The 21,938-nt window shown below is 36.0% G+C and overlaps 1 protein-coding gene across 13 annotated transcripts in view; it reads right to left on the bottom strand.

Annotated features, from left to right (window-relative positions):
* Positions 1–351: 351 nt before the first annotated feature.
* The window catches only part of PALS1 (protein associated with LIN7 1, MAGUK p55 family member), a 73,614-nt gene continuing 52,027 nt past the window's right edge, over positions 352–21,938 (bottom strand). For all 13 annotated transcript variants that reach the window (XM_045810505.2, XM_045810509.2, XM_087856034.1 and 10 more), the window contains 7 exons: positions 14,916–15,099; positions 13,133–13,204; positions 12,504–12,575; positions 9,891–10,058; positions 9,006–9,208; positions 8,104–8,214; positions 352–3,190 (listed from right to left, as the gene is read on the bottom strand). In XM_045810505.2, coding sequence (XP_045666461.1) covers positions 3,014–3,190; positions 8,104–8,214; positions 9,006–9,208; positions 9,891–10,058; positions 12,504–12,575; positions 13,133–13,204; positions 14,916–15,099 — 987 coding nt within the window. In that variant the 3' untranslated portion in view covers positions 352–3,013. The remainder of the gene's footprint in view (positions 3,191–8,103; positions 8,215–9,005; positions 9,209–9,890; positions 10,059–12,503; positions 12,576–13,132; positions 13,205–14,915; positions 15,100–21,938) is intronic.

Raw genomic sequence — 21,938 nt, 5'->3', positions numbered from 1 at the left:
AGTGGTACAGTAGAAAAGTGAATGTTATGTGTTTGTCTACTCACATCCTAGCCTTTGTCCCCTCACATCCTTGGCTGCATATAAGTGGAATTTGCCCAAGTATTACATACACTTTTTTCCCTAGAAAATGTTTACGTTCACAGTGTTAAGCTATCTTTAATAAAATTTTTTTAAAACAAGGAAACAGAACCTACATCTGTGGCAATAGGGGGCACTTCCCCACCATGAAGAAGAAATTAAAAGGTATTTTATGTTTCATGCGGAAGTTCCAGTGGACTTATTTCTGGCAAAAACTTGCAGACCGAGTGGTTAGGTGAGTCAAAATCTTGAATAGCAGAGGACATAAACACAGAACGTACTCAATGGTTTTATTTGAAATATAATTTTACTTTGTTTTTACAATACAGTGTGCAGTATGACAACTCAAAATAAGAGTGCAGATACAAGGTAAGAGTACAAAGGATTAACAATAGATGTCAAAGGTTACCTTTTATTAAGGCTAAATCCCTGGTTTATAGTTTCCATACACATTCACAAAATTACATTCAAATTATTCCTTATCAATACTTATTCCTTAGGCCATGAAAAAAGGAAAAAGAAAATCCAGATATTACATTTTTCACATAAAGCAAATCTGGATTAATCTCTGAATACTATCCTTTTCCATTTGTTCTGCCTTATGAAGATTTAGCAAAGGAAGGTATTTCCTTAGTTGAACTAACGTGCATTTTATTAGCTATTGCTGTCATTCTTATAAGTGGGTAAGACCTATCCCCGAATGGGTCTCCAGTCAGAACCACAAAGGACAGGAAATGGAACTGGCAGGACCCGCTGGACAACTGGGTGTATAGCAACGCTTTTTTTTCTTTTTTTTAAGGAAGTCAACAATTAAGTTTTCACTTTGTTTAGGGACTGTGTTGAATATCAACACATCCATGTCAGGCTGAGAAAAGTTTGGGACATAAACATTTCTATCCTCCTTCCATTGCGGATAAAGAGAACTACAGGACTTGACCCTCAAATCTCTCTTGTCAGCTAAGAGTATACTATGACATGGCATGTGCCTTGGTAGTGGATTCGCTTGTGAAAGCACATGGGTGCTCTAGTGTGGCTCTGCAGTCTGCAGGCTAACTCAGGAACTGGCAAAACAGCTACTTAAACTGCCAACCTTTTAGATCTTAGGGCTGAAAACCTTTTAGATCTTGTCAGCTATGAAAAAGCAGCTCATAAAACTCCATTGTCTACCATAGACTACCTTTCATTCCTTAAGAGAAAGTAAACTGGAAAACTAAAAAGATTGTGTTAATATTCCTTGGATTTCTCTGTCCTAAACTGGAGTGTTTCAGATCTGAAAAGACAGTATGGCGTTCCTTCCCTTGACCCAGAAATGTTACTTTCTTCCTAAGGAAGAAATACTTGAAAGTATTTCCAGATAAGACACATTGCAGCCAACTTCAAGGCCATGCAGATTTGAACAGAAAAGGCAACATAAACTATCTACATTTGTTCAAGTAAAATTACACAGAAATCAAATATACACAACAACAAGACAAACTACTCATTAAAAACAATCGCTTATGTTAAATTAAGTGACAACTCCGTGTTATTCCAGTGTTTAGCTTTGGGAACAGGAAATGCTGTAGCTGAAGTCATAAAAATGAAATCAAGACATTCACATTTGAGGTCATTTGACACACATCACACCATCCCTAAAGGCTTGAAAAGACTACAAATTAACTTTCCATGCCAGTTACAGAAGTTGAATTTTAAAGCTACAGCTCTATAGACAGTATGAAAATCCCATTAGCTTAAACCATTTATGATTTAGCAAGCCATTGCATTCTGGTCATAAGAGGCAGAACTTGATGATAGGATAAAAACAACCCATGTTCTTTTCCTATAACGTTCAAATGACTTTCAGGTCATCCTTTCCTTGTGATCTCAAAGTCAATTGTTAACAGTATTTCCCCTTGGATATAATTTTATTCCAATGCTGAATGAGTGTTATCAATGACCATTTGTCAACCTATTAAATATTAATATACAGTACAGCAGCTATATTCATCCAGAATTCCAGTTTTATATGGCACAGTCATGAAATTATACTGTACTCATATATAAAAATGCAAAACTGTCAAATGTGCTATATCCTCTCACGTATGAAGAACGATTTGCATCATGAGGAAAAAGTTTATATGACCATCTGCCATTCATAAAAGTGTAACTTATACATTCTATTGTACTATGCAGATCAAAGAAAGGAAGCAAGGTTATAAGAATCACTTGTGACAATTTAAGCAAAAACTTCAGAAAATCAAAAAGATCAGCATATGCTGTATATATTTTAGATCCAGAATCAGTTGAGTGTGCTGTGAAATCTGATCCACAAAGTCTGAGCTAAAGAACTGGTCTTTCTAACGGAATGTTTTAGAATTAAGACACACAAATGAATTCAAGCCTAACAGAGTAGCTTGAGACCAAAGTGGCACCGTTTTTGTTTTTTTTAAATTTACATTTTAGGAAAATACTTCTGATGACAAAACCAGCTTTCTAACCAAATACTGTCCTGCCCAGTACACAGAATCACAGTCCCCCCCCCCCCAATGAAGTCCTTTAAGTTAACTGTTAAATAAGCATCAATATTTATAACTGTGTGAGACACGGACCGTTGTGTACATACAGACAAGTTTTTCATGGAAATAGGACAAGGCAGGAAAGATTTAGTTAGGTGAAACAGAATTAAAAGGTTTTTACATGGATAAAATGGAAATGGCCTGTTGAAAGCTTCCATTTAGAATCCCCAGAGGAGGCAAGAACCTCTAAAGCCACGTCCAGAGAAAAGACTGCTATGCACAAATTGCCTAAGGGGATTTTCTCACTAGTTCGAGATCAAAGAACAGGTCTACAGCTTATTTGGCCTGCCACCTCAGGGTCTTGCTGAAGTATCAGGGCTCTCTTCCTAGTGGCAGTTTGCCAGATCAAGTCCAATCATACCACAGAATGGATGTCCCCCTCACCTCAGCCAAGTGGACGGCACCCATTGAGGTTCAGTATCAAGTTTGTTAATTAACCTAAGCAATTCCTGATAGGCTTTATCAAGGTCTGAATTCACAATTGCTGTGTCAAAGTAGTGGCCATTGTTCTGCTCCATCTCTCTAGTCTTCTCAATGATTTCTCTCAACTCTTCAGGCTGTCAAGAGAAGACAAAAACAGTTAATTCCATTCCTTACCAAAATATACAGTGAGTCAGAGAGGACTGAGAACAAAAAACATGTCCTTATATTGCTTGCTCTCAAAATATGCCACTTCAGGAGCTCCTCCTCAACCCTGTCATGGTCTCAGTGATTTCCTTTGCTCTGGCGTCTTCAGGACTCCTACTGAATCACCTGGGACTCAATATAACCTGTGTATACTGCTACTCAGGTTTTCATCTATTTGTTTTACTCACTAGAGGCTTCAAAAGCAAAGACTTACTTAGAATTCCCTACAAACATTTGTTTTCAAGCATTTCAGAGCATCATAACCTTTCCCTAAAAAATAACATCTTTTGTAATACAGAGTGAGCCTTTCAGTTTGAAGCAAAGTTAGCAGGACCCAAAATGTCATCTACTCTTGGCTTTATAAAGATCCGCTGACCTTTAGCTCTACTGCAGAGTTAGGGTAAACATTATGGGAAAAGAAAAGGATCAATAGAATGGGTATCTTTCTATGAAAATGCTGCTGGTCAACCCAAGATTTAATAATCTAATATTCTGGGGGAATTACTTGGCTTAAACTGCTTCTCTGTTTTCAGTACATGAAGGAGGTCTTTAAAGATGCAAAAAAGTATCCTAAAAAGAGTTTGGGAAATGATACAGAGCAGGCTACTTTAAAACACTGGGTAAAGGAAACGGCTGTTTCACGTAATAGACGAGCAGGTGGTAAGGCAGGGTGTGAAACTGACGCAGAACCCTCTGATACCAGGCACATGTGTTCAAGAAAATAAAACTGCCCCCAAATCACCCATCAATGAAGAGAACTAACTCAAGTCCAAATATCTCAGATATAAAAGTCACACACCAGTACTGTATTGGACGCACAACACAAAACAACTTATTCAACTGGTTGAACTTCTGTAACAGGAAAACATACTAAAAATATGACAGCTCCAGCTTGTCCTGAGGCAGTTTCTTGTGTGGCTAATTTTCATTCTGGAATGTTGTGCATCTGGCTGTGATACACAGAATCCTTTGTTTCCTAGGGGACTCCATTACACCATTATAACTAAACACACTAACATTCTTGCTAAAACTTAGGTCTACTCAAATCTCAAGATTATTGAAAGAACATTCCAGAAGTCAAAACAGAACCTAAACTTTGTGGTGCTAGAGTTGAAAAGTAAAAGCCCTACATCTCACATAGATTCACATAAATAACCAATCCACCTAGTTTTTCTTTTTCAAATTTAAGGCATTATTTTGTCTTTTGCCAAAATGACTTGTACCATTTACTTTCTTTTAATTTAGGTTTTATTTTTCAAAATTATAATTCATGACTAAGATGAAATAAAATGTTTTTGCTCAAAAAGTTTTGGACTGAAAAAATTGGCCAATAGTCAAAATTGACTGTTGTAACAGTTCATACTGTCAGTTTACCACTCTCAGGCCCCCATTCTAGCAGAGAGATTCAGAGTACAATCAGATTAACTGATTATTTACATTCTGCATCCAGTGAGGAACACCATCCCTTTCCTGATTAGCACAATTTCACGGAGTTAAAATTGAGGACTTGTTTTTGTTCAACACTTCTGTATGAGTGATAAAAAGCACTACTGGAAATACCAAAGGAGAGGAAACATAAGTGGAATAAAAAGGCAATAAGATACACCACCCTCTATACACTCTTAACAGGTGTGCACGGAACATGCACCCAGATAGAACTGATGCTGTGTCATAAAATAAGGCTGAAACGTTTTTGAAAGGCAGCCACTCCCTATTTTCTCCCAATCCCCAGCCCCAGGGAACCACTAATCTACTTTAGGTCCCTATAGATTTGCCTATTCCAGACATCCCATAAAATGAAATCATACAATATATGGTCTTTTGTGACTGGCTTCTTTCACTTACAGCATTTGCAAGGTTGATCCATGTTGTAACCATGTATGAGTACTTCATGCCTTTTTAAAATGACTTTTTGAGACCTGTAATATTATAGCTGCAGTAATCAAGACTGTGATATTACCATAAATACAGGATAGAGTCCAGAAATAATCCCCACCCTGCATCCTGCTATATATTTGGCCAGGTCATTTTTTTAAAAAGGTGCCAATGTAATTCAGTGGGAAAACGGATCGTCTTTTTCAAGAAATGATGCTAGAGGAACAGACTATCCATGTGTTAAAAAACAAAACAAAAACAAAAGACACCAAACCAACCACCACCCTTACTTCACAATGAAACAAAGATTAGTTTGAAAGATTACAGACCTAAAAGTAAAAGCTAACACAAGAAAAGTTTTATAAGAAAACATGGGATAAAATCTTTAACTTGGGAAAAAAAAAAAAATCTTTAACTTGGAGCACGCAAATTATTTTAGACTGTACACAAAAATCATTAACTGTAAGAAAAATAGAGTATGCTTCTTTAAAATTAAACACTTCTGATCTTCAAAACATTAAAAAAGATAAATTTTGAGAAAATAGTTAAATATCCAGTATATATAAGAATTTTTACAACTCCGTAAGAAAACAACCCAATTAAAAAAAAAAAAAACATTTCACAAAAGAATATGTCTAAATAACTACATGAAAAGACACTATCATTAGTCATTAGGCAAATGCAAATGAAAACCTTAATGATAACACTTCGCACTTACTAGAATGGCAAAAATTGTTAACAAACCAACAAAAGCACCAAAATGGGAACAAATGGAAGCAAACTGATTTAAAACAGTTTGGCAGCTTTATACAGTTAAAATATACACTTACCATTTGATCCAGCAATTCAAGAGAAACAAAAACATAGATGTCCACCAAAAGATTATGAATGTTTAGAGCTACTTTAATCACACCAGCTCAAAATTGGAAACAACCCAAATAATTTTTAACTGATGAATATAGTGTGATATATTTAGCTCATGGTATACCACTCAGCAATACGAAGGTAGGAACTACTGTTAGACGCAACACTGATGAATCTCAAACATTATGCTGATCAAAAGCCAGATGCAAACTTAAACGCTCTGGTTCCATTTATATGAACTTCTAGAACAGACAAAATAAATCTATGGTGACAGAAAGCAAGTTAGTGGCTGCCTAGGGAAGAATGGAGGGGTATTAACTCGAAAGAAGCACGAGAGAATTTTCTAGAGTGACAAAAATGTTCTAAATGTCAACTGGCATGGCAGGGACACAGGTACACATTTTGCCAAAACCCACTGAATTATACAAATAAAACGCATGCATTTTATTGTATATAAAATAATTTCAATGAAGTTAATTTTTAAAAATTATGCTTCATTAGAAAATCAAGCATACTGTAAAGTGTTAAAACGTTTTGGTACTGATTAAGTTCTTCCTTTAAAAATATGTATAACTGGTATCTTTCTAGACCTTACTCAATTTGGGATGGCTAATTCAAAATAAGTACTAGGATAAATAATCCCATGAGAACCCTACCTGAGACCACCAACCCAAAGAAAGTTGCCTAACATGCTTTGGAATGGTATATAGCCCTTGCATGATACTGAATCCTTGGAGAAGAAAAACATAGCAAAAAGTAAGTGTGCATATTAGAAAACAGAAAAATTAGGCTGAACAAATAGGAGGAAGTCTACTGTGGTCCATCCTTTTCCTTAAACAAACATGGTATTTCTGTCTACCAAAGTAGTTACTGGGCGCTGAGTTTCACAGAGTATTAGTTTTGTTTTCTTTATTGTAATCCCCCTCAAAAACAGCCAGTGACCATGTCTCATTTTTTTTTTTTTTTGGCATCCCAAGTGCTAAGAACAGCAGATTCTCTGACTCCACTAATTTATGAACTTACGATTGTGTTGCAAACATGGAAAAGGGGTGAATGCTCCTTTAACCAGCTGACCTAGTTAGACTAAACAAAGCAACCAGAATTACGCTCATCATGTAGGATGGGAAAATTCTTGACTGTCTATAGCCTAAGACACTGAAAAATACAACCTTCACATTTAGATTGAATAAGAAATATAAGTAGACTGAGAATGGAAAAAGATTTTGGGGAGGAAGAAAGAGGGTTGGTGGCAATGGTGTACAGTCAAGAATCATGGGAAAGGAGTGATATTATGTTTTTAATGACTTTTAAGGATCTTACAAAGAAGAGTGTTACGATGTGTATTTACAGCTTTTAAGGAGATTTAGAGAGAGAAAATGAAATAAGGAGAACTGAATGATTCCTCTGTAAAACGGAAGTATTTAAGAAATGAGCAAAAAACAAGGAAAAGTATTTGTTACTTTGATATATTAAGTCACTTGACAGTTTTCATTTCACACATTTAAAGTCAATGCTTTCAGATTAACACATTAATGTAACTTTATTATTAATGTTTAGTAAAATGTGAACCACCCTCAACCATGTCCAGCATCTCAAATAATTTTAAAAAATTTACCATTTCAGATCATGTGAGAAGACCAAAGGGAGAGGACAAACAGAACATAAATTTCAATCAGAGAAAAGCAAGAGCACCCAACTCTGGCCCCCCACATATGCAGAATATCTGCAGAGAAAAGTGGGTAATTCCTAAGAATCTGTGGAGAACTTTTTTCTTGGGGGTAGAGGGCAGGGGGTTATATAATTCCTGTTGGAAATAACACAGATGCATGTGAAGAAGATTAAGGATGTTTTAAGGAATGCCAAAGGTAACCATACATTTGGGGCAGCAACAGGGAATGTGTGGAGAAAAAGAGAAGGCCCCTGCTTTGGAGAGCTGCCACAGTCCAGCCAGAGGCAACAACAGTAATTTTGGGAAAAGTGATATGGCAGGAAGAATAATCAGTTTGAAAGCTCAAGCTGATATAGCTTTTAAGCACTGTGACATGTTAGGTCATGACTGTTTCATGTTAACTTTCAATGAAACAGTACAACGCTATAACTTTACCTTTGGATTCTTGCCCTCCTTTGCCAACAACGCTCGAAGTCTTTCTTGTGAAGGAGGTGCAATGAAGATAATATATGGTTTCAAGTCTGAATTCCGGAGAGTCTTCAAGGACTATTAAAAAAAAAAAAGATATTTTTGGATATTTACAGTAATTTTCATTATTTAACTACTTCCCAATAATATACTTGGAATAATATCATTTAAAAAAAAGAATATCGTCTGTTAGTGTTTCCAAACATCTTTGTAACAAACAATTCACAGTATTTCCAGATCCTACCATTCACTGTAAGAATATATTGTGTACCTGGAACACACACACGCACAAATTAGCTTGCCCTGTTTATATAATGAAATAAAAATGAATGACCCTGGAAGTCTACAACTGTGATGCTAAAATATCTTCTAATAAGATCACATAAAGATTATAAGTAACCACATTCAAAATCCATTTTGGAGGAAAGAGAAATAAGCAGTAATTTTACCATGTGCCAGGGTCTAAACGCAACCAGAATAAAAAGAGAAACTCCACACACATACAAAAAGAAGTTCTGGAAAAGTACACCCAAGAAAAAGCAGACTGTTTCAATTAGGGGACTGGTTTTGAGCCTGCCTTTGCCATTGTGTGACTGTGTGTTCCTAAACCGAAGCACTCTACCAAACAGGGATTACAGGAACATGTTTTCTATCTAAAAACATTATTAAGACAACGTGCTTAACGGCTCCAAGTTCTTTGATAAATATGTTAGCCCAAGTAATATAAGGAATTCTGAAGGTAACATTTAGTAAAAATAATTATACTTTTCTTAAATCAGGTGTTTATAATTGAAATAGAGACTGAGCTCTTTTGTCCACTAAAACACAGAGGATCAGTGGGGAAAGAAATGTATGCGAACTTTATTTACCTGGGTACGAAGACTTAAAAGACATATTTTGCCAGAGTTGATCACTTGCCGTACTGAATCTATGCTGGTTCCATACAGATTTTTCTCAAATTCACCATGTTCAATGAACTTTCCAGCTGCTATGTCTGCCTCAAATGCTTGCCGTGAAACGAAGTGGTAATCTCTACCAGCTACTTCGTGGTCTCGCCTACTCCGAGTTGTATCTAGGCAAACAAAATGAGGTAAAATTAACTGGCATGGATCAGAGTAAGCTGGGGGGATAATTCTGCTAGTCAGGGAAATTTTCAATTTTGTAATACAGACAAAATGTAAAAAGATGAACTGAGGAAATCTTATGAGCCCATGTGTTTAATACTGATTGATTTTATTTCTAGACTGAGAAATGAACAAAAATGTGGTTTTAGTATCTTAATAGTTATATTTAATTGCCTTAACACATTTTATGCTTAACTTTAAATTACTTCTCACATTTAAAACACTGCCACTCATCTTTTCCTAAAGTTTATTTCCACGAGGTTTTTTTTTAACCCTCCCACCCCCCCAGGTATTATATAATCTAAACAGAACTTCTGTGTTCAGAGATTAGGTCTAAATTTCTATTTTCTGCATCAGTTTAAAAAATCAGGAACTGATTCTATATTGAACAGGGAATTTTAAGAAGCCCAAATTGAAATTCATTTAGAAAATAATTAGTACCACAGGAAAAACTGAAGTTTCTCAGTAATGACTACCTTGAGTTACAAATTCTCAAAAGATTTTATTAAAGCAAAGTTTCTCTTTCCTGGGCAAAACTGTTTTCATGAATTGGATGAAAAATTTCTCTCCAGTTAGGTCCAGTTAGGTAAACTGAAAAGCACAGGAAAATGGGAATGCATCCAAACTTACGAGGAACTGCAGATGCAAAGCGGTCTTTTTCTTTGTTCATGAGCCTCTGACGCAATTCATTCTGGCCACAGTTCTGCGGACCAATCAAAATGATAGGTCTTTTCCTATTTGCTGGCTGATGATACAGTGACATTTCCTCATAAGTTAAGATCTCTTCATTGTCATAATCTTTGAAAAAGAAAAAGTTAAGCCCTTCAGATAGAATTATTATCATGTAATAAAGATACAGATCTTCTAAAATAATTGGAAAGAAACACAATTTATTATTAAAAATGTTTAACTTTTTGGATCAAGATAAGTAATAACTGGGAAGGATTATATGAATATTTTCCAATGTCAATATATACTTCCCAATACTATGAAAATAAATCAGACAATATATTAATCCTTCTAGAAGTGTTTATTGCTTCTCTTTTTTCATAGTTTGAATGTTTTAATACAACAAATCTACTTGTACTGCTTTTACTGTAAAATAGCTAGTTTGCAGCCCATACTTTGAGAGAGGGTGGGGCACCAGGGGATGAAGTAATGAGAATATGGTCTGTCATTTTTGTAAAACGGGGATTCTAATACTACACTTAGAGGGTTGGTTTAAGGATCAGACACAGTATATATGCTAAGCACAATACCTGGCATAGACAATATTTAAAATAGTAGCTACACACTAGTGTTTATCAGAGAAAGTACGAACACTTTTCCGTGGTTATAGAACCTGAAAACAGTTTGTGCTATCTGAACTTGGAATACTAATACTAACCCGAGGTCATGATTCAAGAAGTTTAAGTTGTGGTAGGTGGAATAACCTTCCTGAAAAAGCCCATAATCCAGGTGAAATCAGAGCTGTCGAGTGGTAAGAAACAAAGGCAGACAACGAGCAGCCTGCCATCTTCCCACTCATATTACTTCCCCTGACTAGGAAAGAGCTCCAGATGTATAGTCACACTCAGCTGTAAGTTCCACGGGGGCAGGCAATCATCTTAGTCTTGCCAGTGCTTAGCACAGAGCACAGAGTAGGAACTCAAACTGTATTTGTCTAAATTCTAGCTCTATATTAGCTTTAAGAACTTAAGCAGATCTTTAATATCTGACCTTCAATTTATTAATCTATAATCTCAAGGAATTTATTGTGAGACCTAAATGGATGAAGGTATCTAAAGCATATAGTTACTGCCCCTGGAAGAGAATGGTTACTATAAATGATAGTTATTATTAATAAAAAATATTATGATGACACCATTATGAATAGAAATATAATTCCTGCCCTTCCCAAAATGCTTTGCCCTCTGAAAAATCAGAGTTCTTTCTTGTAACCTGTACAGATTGTGGCAGTATTTTTATTTATAAAGACTTAGTTATACATCTGTAAGCTTCAGATTTGCAGGTTTTCTATAGTATAATAACTATTAGAGCAGAACCAATTTAGTGTATTTCAAAGGATGAAGAAACAGATACTAATCACTTACCCAAATACAGAGGAAAGGATGAAAAATTCAATAAATCTTAGCTATGCAATGTTTCAATTAGTATTAAGGATGTTTATTTTGGAAACAAAGTATATCGAATCTCAGATTTAGTTTTAAATGGGATTTTTCAATAATCTGTAACATTTTATTTTCATGTTTAATTTAAGCTGCCTAAAAAAAATATCCGAAGGCACTCACAGAATAAGCCTTATAAATTGTGTAAGAAGTTAAGGAGTGCCTTTGCTTTATTTATTTGGGTTCTTTCTGACAAGAACCAAAGCAGGGGTAGGCAAATTCTAATGCACATAAGGACCAACCAAGAAAGTAATGAAAAGCAGTAAAATCAGGTTGAGTTTATAAAAACTGGATGTGGTGGAAACTGTTGAACTAAGATAGTAGGTGCCTGACAGAGAGACAACAGTAATCACTCAGGTCCAGCAGACTGCTGTCACTTGGGAATACAAGCCCTGTGTTATCTTTGATATGAAGAAACACTACACTTAAAAATTTTTTAAATTTTAGTAATAAAACAAAAAACTCTATGCACCTGACTCAGTCAGCAGGTAGCAGGTTCTGTCGAATGGGTTGCCTCAGTGATACGAGTTATTGTAGATAAAATACTCATTTTTACTTAAACTATATTGTTAGATTTTGTTACAGGCATGTATTAATTTCACAAAGAATTTAAGGAAAAATCAATATAACACTATATAATGCTTAACTGTACTTTAATGTTTATGCCAGTTTTTCTCTAAATTCAAAACACTGCATTATTCATAGAATTCCAAAAGAAAATAATTTCTGTGAAATGACTTTCGTAAGCATGTTACATTAACGTTACATTAAGAAGCAAAACAGGACTAGAAATATGATTCCCTAAAAATAGTAGTTTAATTTCTTTCAAGTGTTAGATACAGACCTCTTTCAGATATAAATCCAGCTATATCTAAGAGAACCCACTATCATTTTGGCGGGGGCGGGGGGGGAGGAGAGGAGCAGAGGGAGAGGGAGAGAGAGAATCTTAAGCAGGCTCCACGCCCAGTGTGGCGCCCAACTCGGGGCTCAATCTCACAACCCTGATATCATGACCTGAGCCGAAATCAAGAGTTGGATGCCCAACTGACCGAGCCATTCAGGTGCTTGAACTCACCATCATTTTTATTGGCATTATATAAAACCTTTTTCCTCTTCTTTTTATTCTTCTTTGCACACCATAGTTTTCCTGTTGAACAATTAAAAGCATAACTGTAAACGTGGTACTTGTTTCCTTGAACAAAGCTACATATTTCAAATTGAAGAACTCACACAGTTTTCCATTTAAATTTATAAACACATATCATATTGTTGTGCAGAACTATTTTTCAAGGAAATAGTTATAATTTTCCATTAGTCTCACATTACAGATGACCTTTAATACTTAAATCCTGTCCTTTCTTTAGAGTTCTAAGATAATCATTTGCCTCTCTTACCATGAATATATCTTTTTTGACAATTCTGATACGTAAATTTTTTAAAAGAATTTATTTGAGAGAGAGCGAGCCAGCACGAGTAAGGAGAGGGGCAGAAAGAAAGAGAGAATCTTCAAGCAGACTCCCCAGTGAGTGAGAAGCCCAATGCGGGGCTCGATCCCACGACCCTGAGATCATGACCTAAGCTGAAATCAAGAGTTGCCTACCTAAGCGACTGAGCCACCCAGGCACTCCCTGATATGTAAATTTAAACACAGTTCCAGATGGAGACCCAAGAAACCTTTCATTAATGACAAAATAAGTGTCCAACCTGATTTTTCTGGCTCCTTGTCTTCTTCTATGGTTTGCTTCATGGCTTCCCTTTGCTGCTGAAAGCTTTTCCCTTAACAGCAGAAAGAAAAGAGTAAAGGTTAAGACAAAAGAATGTAAGTTTTTTGTTTTTTAATCAAGGGGAAAATACCAGAAGTAATTCTTCACTTACATTCCCCTTTAAATCTTTCTGCCACCATATGAGAGTATGTCAGCTATGTTTATAAGCCTCCAAATGTTTAAAGTACTAAGTTTCAACCTCACTATCAACCAATCCTAAGACACGTATATATCATCTATTAGAAAAGTAATAAACTAGTGTTAGAAAATGTAATAGTTCAATTTTTACAAAGCTTTCCACTGTGCACTTACTATGTGGCAAGTACTATGCTGGATCCTGCTTCTGGATCATTTAGAATTACCTCAAATCGAACAAATTAATTCCAGGAGTTAACTTTACAAAAAAATACGTGAACATTCATCACTTTCTGATTTTATGATACCACTCAATCCCTTTTTCTTCGTATGTATGTGTATGTTTTAATGATTTTTTTATTTCCATTAAGCTACCAATGATATAAATAAGTGAAAAACACAAAAATTTTTCCTCTCAGAATTAAGATTTTAATATAGGAGGCTTTCAAAGTTTTTGATATTCATCTTCTTTTCAGACATCTACCTTAAAATCAAATGTATTTTTTCTGGAGGATAAAAGTGGTTTTACTTAGAAAATCTGGATTAGAATTCTACTTTTAAAATTTTTATATCAGTTCTTTTTGTTTCGAGCCAAGGATTCTTTGAAATCAATAAGCAAATTCCATATATGTTGGGATAATCTGTAGAACTTAGTGCATTTCATAAGAGCACAAGCAAAAACAATACTGAGTTTGGTACACATAAGAAGTATTAAAGATAACCAGGTTATCTTTAGGAGCTATACAGATTGCATTCCTAGTAAAAACAAATAACTATAATGAGAGGGGAAATTTTAAGAGCATTAAAATTTAAAAATAAGTAAAAAAACTTTTTTAGGTAAGTATCTGATTTTGACAGATTCAGAAAAAAAATAAGGAACAATGATTTTGATCAGTATACATATTAAAATTTTAAAAACAGTATAGTCATGTACTTCTATGGCACATTTTTATAGTACATACATATGTAGACTGTTGTAATGGCAGGGAGGTGGACAATATGCAGGGAGGTGGACAACATGACCTCTTAAATCTTCTAACACTTAAAGCCATCATCTAACTCAAACTAAGGTGGATCCATTTATTTGTCCTATAAAAAGACTTACAAATGATATCACCCAAATCTCCTTGACACATCTTTCAGAAACTCAGTATAGTCAGTCAATATACTCTAGTTCTAAATATTTATGGGCTAAGGCTGGCATGATGAGAAGATATCAAACTGATATCTGGTACAAGCACTAAGTAGAACATACTGGCTACTCAATACTCCAGGGCTTCTAGAGGAATGTCCCATGTCTGTTCCTGTGAAGAAGCAAGGGTATAGCATCATCCTCTAAAGTTAATGTAAGAAACCCATTCCTCATTCTCTGAAATATAACTGAGCATAGGCAGAATTTGTTTTTAGCTGTTGGGTTTTAAAACAGAGGATTTGTGGCTTTCAGTGATCTTATTAATACAAAGACCCAACTGCATGCAAAAGTAATTACATCATTTTTTAAAAAAGACACAAAAAAGTGAGTTTTTTCCTCTGTGAAGGCTTGTATTTTAAATGTTCTTTTAAATATGTTCCACTATATTGTCTTTTACCTGGAACGAGCCCAGCTAGAGGCTGATTATCTTCGTCCCCTTCCCTGTAGGCTTGCCACCAATTTGGATCTTCTTGACTGATGACATGAAGTATATCCCCTTTTTGAAAAGATAGACCTAATTCTCGACATGGGACATAAGGGTCATCTGAGGGGTCATAATCAAAATGAGCTTTCACATGGATCTAAAAGATAAAAAGGGTAAAATCAAAGCAACAGTAATGATGAAATAACACAAAATATTCAGCAAAAACATTAAAATGTTACAATTTTTCATTAGTGTAAAGTAATTATGAGTTGAAAGCAGGGAGGTTTAGTTAAGTAACAGCAGTGTTTTCTCAGGCTTCTCTGTTTTCTTTAATTAAGTTCATCTCTCTGTTGACTGCAAACATGTACAAGAGTAAAAAACCATATAAGAGTACGCAGAGCATTGCACTGTTAGCCATTAGCAAGCCTGAAGTGCTAAGGGGCCTCAAAGGCTTGAGAGAAGCAGGAGGGAACTAACTGAGACCCCTTCACCTGCCATTCCTGACCTTTGAAAACAGTAACTCTGCAACAAGGTATGTAATTTCTAAACCACAACCACCCAGAAAGGTAGACTAAACCTCACTGCATCTGTCACCTTCATAGGAGAGTGTCAGTTTCCCGGGTGCCGTCATCCTTTCTTGAATACACGGTCAGTGTAACTGTGCCTTCGAGTTCTCTGTGTTTCTTTCAAAGGGATGTTTGGGTTCATAAACAATCACACCCCAAACTGCTAAAATCATCTAAATCAAATTTATAATAAATTCCTGTTGCGTTCTATTTGTAGGCATTGAAATTTAACTAGTGGTACAAGTTGTAATTTTTGCTAACAATGTATTTTTGCTTATCAAAAATGTGTTAGACTTATAGCATTAAAGGTGAGAATTCACATGAATCTTCTTGAAAGCTAAGTTACTGCCTATAGTCTTTCCTTCAATATACCTCCATAAGATATAATAAAGTCATCTTAATTCTAAGAAGTTATAAAGGAATATTAATATTCTCTTTAACTTATCCATCTGTAATTTTCATCCCACCTGGTAAAGTGCTATGTGGCATTTCCAAAATCAGCAGTCCATTTTTGTCTAATGAAATCCAACACCTGTATGCAATGACTGTTTCCACCCCATATGGGTTAAATTGCAGCTCAATGAGCCAAGCAACTGATTAACATCCAAAGAATTTTATAATTCAGAGTCCTTTTCTATCCAATTGTTATTTGTCTTTCCTTAACTAAGCCTTTTACCCTTGCCATAACTGAGGCCACCTATCATAAAGATAACAACTGGTCTGCCTCAAAAGCTGTTTTATGAGAAGACGGTATCTTTTTTCAGCTCCTAAAACACAAAATTGACTATTCTCAATCAATGATGATGGATATGAAATTTGATAAAATACTTTCTAAGTGATAAAGATATATATATAGATAGATAGATATCCCTTCATAATGAGGTATAAGCAAGAATTCTCATGAAAGCAACAGCCTCTTTCAGAAATTATGCTTGAGAGTATCATTAAATAAGTATTTTTATAATTTCAGAAAAATATATTACTAACTACTATAAAAGAGGAAATGAGGAAATCTTAAGTCCTAATATATACAAATAACAACACTGAGGTAAAGCAATTTAATGATCCAGTTAAAAATGTAGAATTTACATGCTAGTCTGTTTTGGGGGGTAGCTTTTCACGGAAGTACTCCGTAAGTTCAAGAGTACACACAATCGTAAGTGTATGGCTCAATGAATTTTCACAAATGAAACATACCTGTATAACCAGCACCCATATCAAGACCCAGAATATCACCAGCACCACAGAAGCCCTGCCTCAGGCCCCCTTCAGTCACTAACCACCCTACCGTCCTCCAAGGGTAAACATCATCCTGATTCCTGGGAAGCATAGATTACTTTCCCCGGTATTTTACTTCATACAAATAGAATCACACAGTATTCACTCTTGGGTTAAATATGGCTAAGAGACCTCATTCAGGGGCACCTGGGTGGCTCAGTCGGTTAGACGCCTTGGGCTCAGGTCATGATCCCAGAGTCCTGGGATCAATCCCTGCTTTTGGCTCCCGGCTTAGCGGGGAGCCTGCTTCTCCCTCTGCCTGCTGCTCCCCCTGCTTGTGCTCTCTCTCTCTCAAATGAATAAATACATTTTTTTTTTTAAAAGAGACCTCATTCATTTTGACAGTGTTCTGCTGCACTCCAATTATAGAGTGCCGTAACAAGCCTTGTTCTTGATGTGAAAACAGAGTTTTGATTAAAATCTTGAAAATTTGCCAAGTAAAACCAAAAGTGAATTTTAGAAAGTTATACAAAGGTAGCAGAGAATCAAAACACAGTTGAGAGACTGGTTACAGAGATATACATACAATTTTGTAATCTTGACATAAGATGCAGCATAGTCTAGAAGTACCTAATATGTAGGATTATCAAAAAAACTTCTGCTTATCATCTCTGTCAATCAATGCTTCCAAAATCTGCTTAAGTTGTTGCTTTTTAGCCAACAAGTCTTGGAAATCTAAATATGGAATTACAGGGATTATTTAAGGTGGTGAAGAGATCATTTTTGTTATCAGGGTTTTAGAGATCTGTGAAATCAGACTAACTTGGTCACCTGATTGATAATTTTATCAAATAACTTTCTAAAAGCAATACCCAGCACATTTTCAAAGTGTTCTGCTCAGATCACCTGCCAGGAATGTTTATCAAAATACTAAATTCTTGGGGCGCCTGGGTGGCTCAGTCGTTAAGTGCCTGCCTTCGGCTCAGGTCATGATCTCAGCATTCTAGGATTGAGCCCCGCATCAGGCTCCCTGCTCAGCAGGAAGCCTGCTTCTCCCTCTCCCACTCCCCCTGCTTGTGTTCCCTATCTCGCTGCCTCTGTCAAATAAATGAATAAAATCTTAAAAAAAAAAAAAAAAAAAAAACAAACTAAATTCTTATTGCCACATCTCAGACTTCAGGATTCTGCATTTTAACTAGCTTCCTCGGGTAGCTGTTTACATACATGCCGTTTAAAATATACCCTAAGGGGTGCCTGGGTGGCTCAATTGGTTGGGTATCTGCCTTCAGCTTGGGTCATGGTCCCAGGGCCCTGGGATCGAGCCCCACATCGGGCTCCCTGCTAAGCGGGGAGTCTGCTTCTCCCTCTCCTCCTGCCTGCCGCTCCCCCTGCTTGTGCTCTGTCAAATAAATAAATAAAATCTTTTAAAAAATAAAAAATAAAATATACCGTAAAATCTTAGGGAACTACTACCCTGAGGGAAACTAATTAAACCACTGTGGAGGCTGTATCTAGGTCTATGACTTTTGCCAAAGGTCAGCAAAATCAGCCACAGATGCTTTTCTCTCTCCTCTTGCTTAGGTGTTACCACCCCTTGACTATTCAGATTTAGCTGGTTTGGAATTGGGCCTATCTCTGTGTAGGCTGAAGAAGAGTACAGAGGAGAAATGCTTTGCTTATATAACAAGTTTATCTAGTGCAGTTTCAAATGTACCCCCTAAAATTAACAGCAAAATTTATTTCACATTAGAGATTAATCATTTGGTTGAGTTAAAATCTGAGCATTGCCTTGACATACTCTATGTGACTTCTATCCATATATTCTAACTGATCAATTCTTATTAGTGCTAGAAGTTATCTTCATCCATCTTTCTTCTCCTGCTCTGTTAGTGGCTAGTTTAGTTCCACACAAAAGAAAACAGAGCCCCCCCCACCTTTTTTGAGAGGGAGAGAGGCGGGGGGGGGGGGGAGAATCTTAAACAGGCTCCATGCCCAGCGTGGAGCCCCACATGGGGCTCCCTCTCACGGCCCTGAGATCATGACCTGAGCCGAAATAAAGAGCTGGAGCCACCCAGGAGCCCCAGACAGAGCCCTTTTTAAAATGGAGAGATGTTGACCCTTAAAGAAGACTCCAAGGTTTAACTATGCTGTAGTATCAGTACAATGTGTCTGACCAAAACAGTGTTTGCTTTCTAAACAAAACGAAATCTTCTAAATTTCAAATTATAGGATTATAGGATTGTTTAAATATAATTATCTTCTAGCCTAACATTTTTCTCTTTGCCTTTTTTTTTTTTTTTAGTACCCATAAGCTCGTAAGCTATTCATGTTTGAAGTCCTAATGATGGGGATATGGTAAAGAGATAATGATTCATCAATTTATTTACATCTTCCCTAAGGGATTCAATCTCCAAAATAATTTTCCTTTTTAATTTTTATTTCTGTATTTCTTATTATAGATTTATTTATTTTGAATTTTAAATTATTGGTGGAAGAGAAAAGAATGAAAGTGTATCTTCCTTTAGCTTGGTCTAAACTTTACCCCTCACACTGTAAAATTAAGGCAGCATTAAGAAAAGCCTTTCCAGTGTCAAGCAACAGGTTTCAAAAATCCTCCTCCAACCTGAGATTGCTCCTCCCAATGCCCACTCAAGGAGGATTATCTTTGGGCATCTGGGTGGCTCAGTTGGTTAAGCATCTGCCTTTGGCTCAGATCATGATTTCGGGGTCCTGGGATCAAGTCCCTGTGTCAGGCTCCCTGCTCAGTGGCAGGCAGTTTGCTTCTGCCGCCACCTCCAGCTCATGTGCGTGCTCTGATAAATAATTTTTTTTAAAGTACTATCTTTATTGTTTGCTTCCATTTTTTTACATGAGAAGTTTGGGGGATCTGTGGGACATCCAAAAGATACTTAGAAGGCAGACAGAAATATGAACCTTAGGGTAATAGCAAACTGAATACAGCAACTGCCCTAACTTGAACAGGGATGTCCATCTAACATACACCGAAATTTTCCATATTTTTTGTAACTCTAATATGTATTCATAAAACCTTACTGCATTATAAAATTCCAGATCCTCTTCCAAATGAGAAAAAAAATTAAGATGAAAATTAGATAATACATTTTATACCTCTAACAGAAAAGTGAATACATTTGACAGCAGTGGTTCTCAACTTTTTCTTCCAACACAGTTAGTTATCTTTATTATAAACTGTGAATGTGAACATCCTTAAACCATTATTTTTCAATTTTGCAAACACATCAAGTACATATAAATAGACTGCTCCTCTGACCTGCTCTCCCCACAGTAAATACAACTATTGCCCAGATCTCTCCTTAGAATTCCAGACTGATATATTCTTTTTTTTTTTTTAAAGGTTTATTTTAGAGAGGAAGAGGGATAGAGTGTGAGCACATGGGGGGAGGTAGAGGGAGAGGGAATGAGAGTCTCAAGCAGACTCCCCACAAGCACAAAGCCCTACATGAGGCTCAATCTCACGACCCTGAGATCATGATCTGAGCCAAAACCAAGAGTCAGATGCCTAACTGACTGAGCCACCCAGGCGCCCCCTGATATATTCAGGTCTATGTACTCAGTATGTCTACCTGAATGCCCCTCAAACCTGGAAAATGGACCCTTCATTTTTCTCCCCAAATCTGTTTTTCCTTCATACTTCCCTTTAGTAATAACCAGCACCACTATCTGCCCAGTTACTCAAGCATTTTTATTTCCTCTTTCCTTTACCCTCCACGTTCATTACAAGGTCCTGCCATTTCTACTTCTAGAACACAGCCTGATCCATTTTCTCCACTGCCACTATCATCTTGGTTTAAACCATCATCATACTTTATGATGACTTCAGTTTCCTCAATCTCCTTGCTTCCATTATTGGCTCTACTAATTCAATTTCTACAGAGCAGCCAGAAGTGTTTTTTTAAATAAGACCAGATCATGATACTAATATTTAATATCCAAACTCTTGTTCACAGGAGAGACACAGGAAAAGACACAGAGACTGAGGCTGCCAGAATTCAGACACAAACTATTTCCTCATTTTTCTTCTTCAAAAAACTTTAAACAGAAGGAAGGTTGCAGAGGCAACATCAACTTCAATATGTTCCATAAGGAATAAAGGGAAAAATGTGGAATGACAGCCAAAATAAAAAGCGTAACTGTGATGAAGTATTGAGAAAAAAAAATGAAACTGTGTCCTCTTTCAAAGTGTTATGTTTTTGTAAAAGTTAACAATAACGGATGCAATACATCAGCCTTCCATGTTAACTTGGCATTTTAAAGTCTAATTTTTTTTAACAGCTTTACAGAGAAATAATTCATATATTATAAAAGTTAACTACTGTATACAGTTAGTTTTAGTAAATTCAGAGTTGTGCAACCGTAAATAATTTTACATTTTTATCACCCCAAAAGGAAACCCCATACTCATTAGGAATCACTCCTTTGCTCTCCTAACTCCCCTTCCCTACACCTAAGGAACTACTAAACTACTTTCTGTCTCTATGGATTTACCTATTCTGGACATTTCATATAAATGAACCAATACATGGCCTTTTGTGACTGGCTTCTTTCACCTAGCCTAATTTTTTCAAGGTTCATCCATATTGTAGCACATATCAGTACTTTAGTCCTTTTTATTTCCAAATACTATTCCTTTCTATGGATATACCACATTTCACTTTCCATTCATCAGCTAGCAGACATTTGGGCTGTTTCTACTTTCTGGTTAATAAAATAATGCTGCTATGCACATTCACATACGAGTTTCTGTGAGGATGTATGTTTTCAATTCTCTTGGATATATACCTAGGAGTGGAAATGTTAGGTTGTATAGTAATTAAGTCTGTTACTACAGCTAGTTGAAAAAATGTTTAACATAAAGAGCAATACATATTCTAAAATTAAAGTTGTGCATACTTTGTAAAAGCACTTCGCCCCCCTACTCTATGTTTAAGTTAAATAAATGACCTATAATAACTGAAAAACTTTGACAAAAGTTAGAAGTCATAACAATTTTGGAAGAAAAGTATGTCCTACTTTTTACTTTTCAGAGTTTAATAAATTTGAAATAATAAAATAATAATCTATAAAATAATAAATAATATTTGTATTTTTTAAAATAAAAACTGCTGAATTTACCTTTTACTTGAGTGCAAGAAATAACTACAGTGACATTTCTAGGGACGCCTGGCTGGCT

Source organism: Ursus americanus, chromosome 26 (assembly GCF_024610735.1).
Source record: "Ursus americanus isolate L20-20 chromosome 26, mUrsAme1.1.p, whole genome shotgun sequence".
Lineage (NCBI taxonomy): Eukaryota > Metazoa > Chordata > Mammalia > Carnivora > Ursidae > Ursus > Ursus americanus.
Note: the sequence above shows the minus strand (reverse complement) of the source record. Positions and strands in the feature narration are given on the sequence as shown.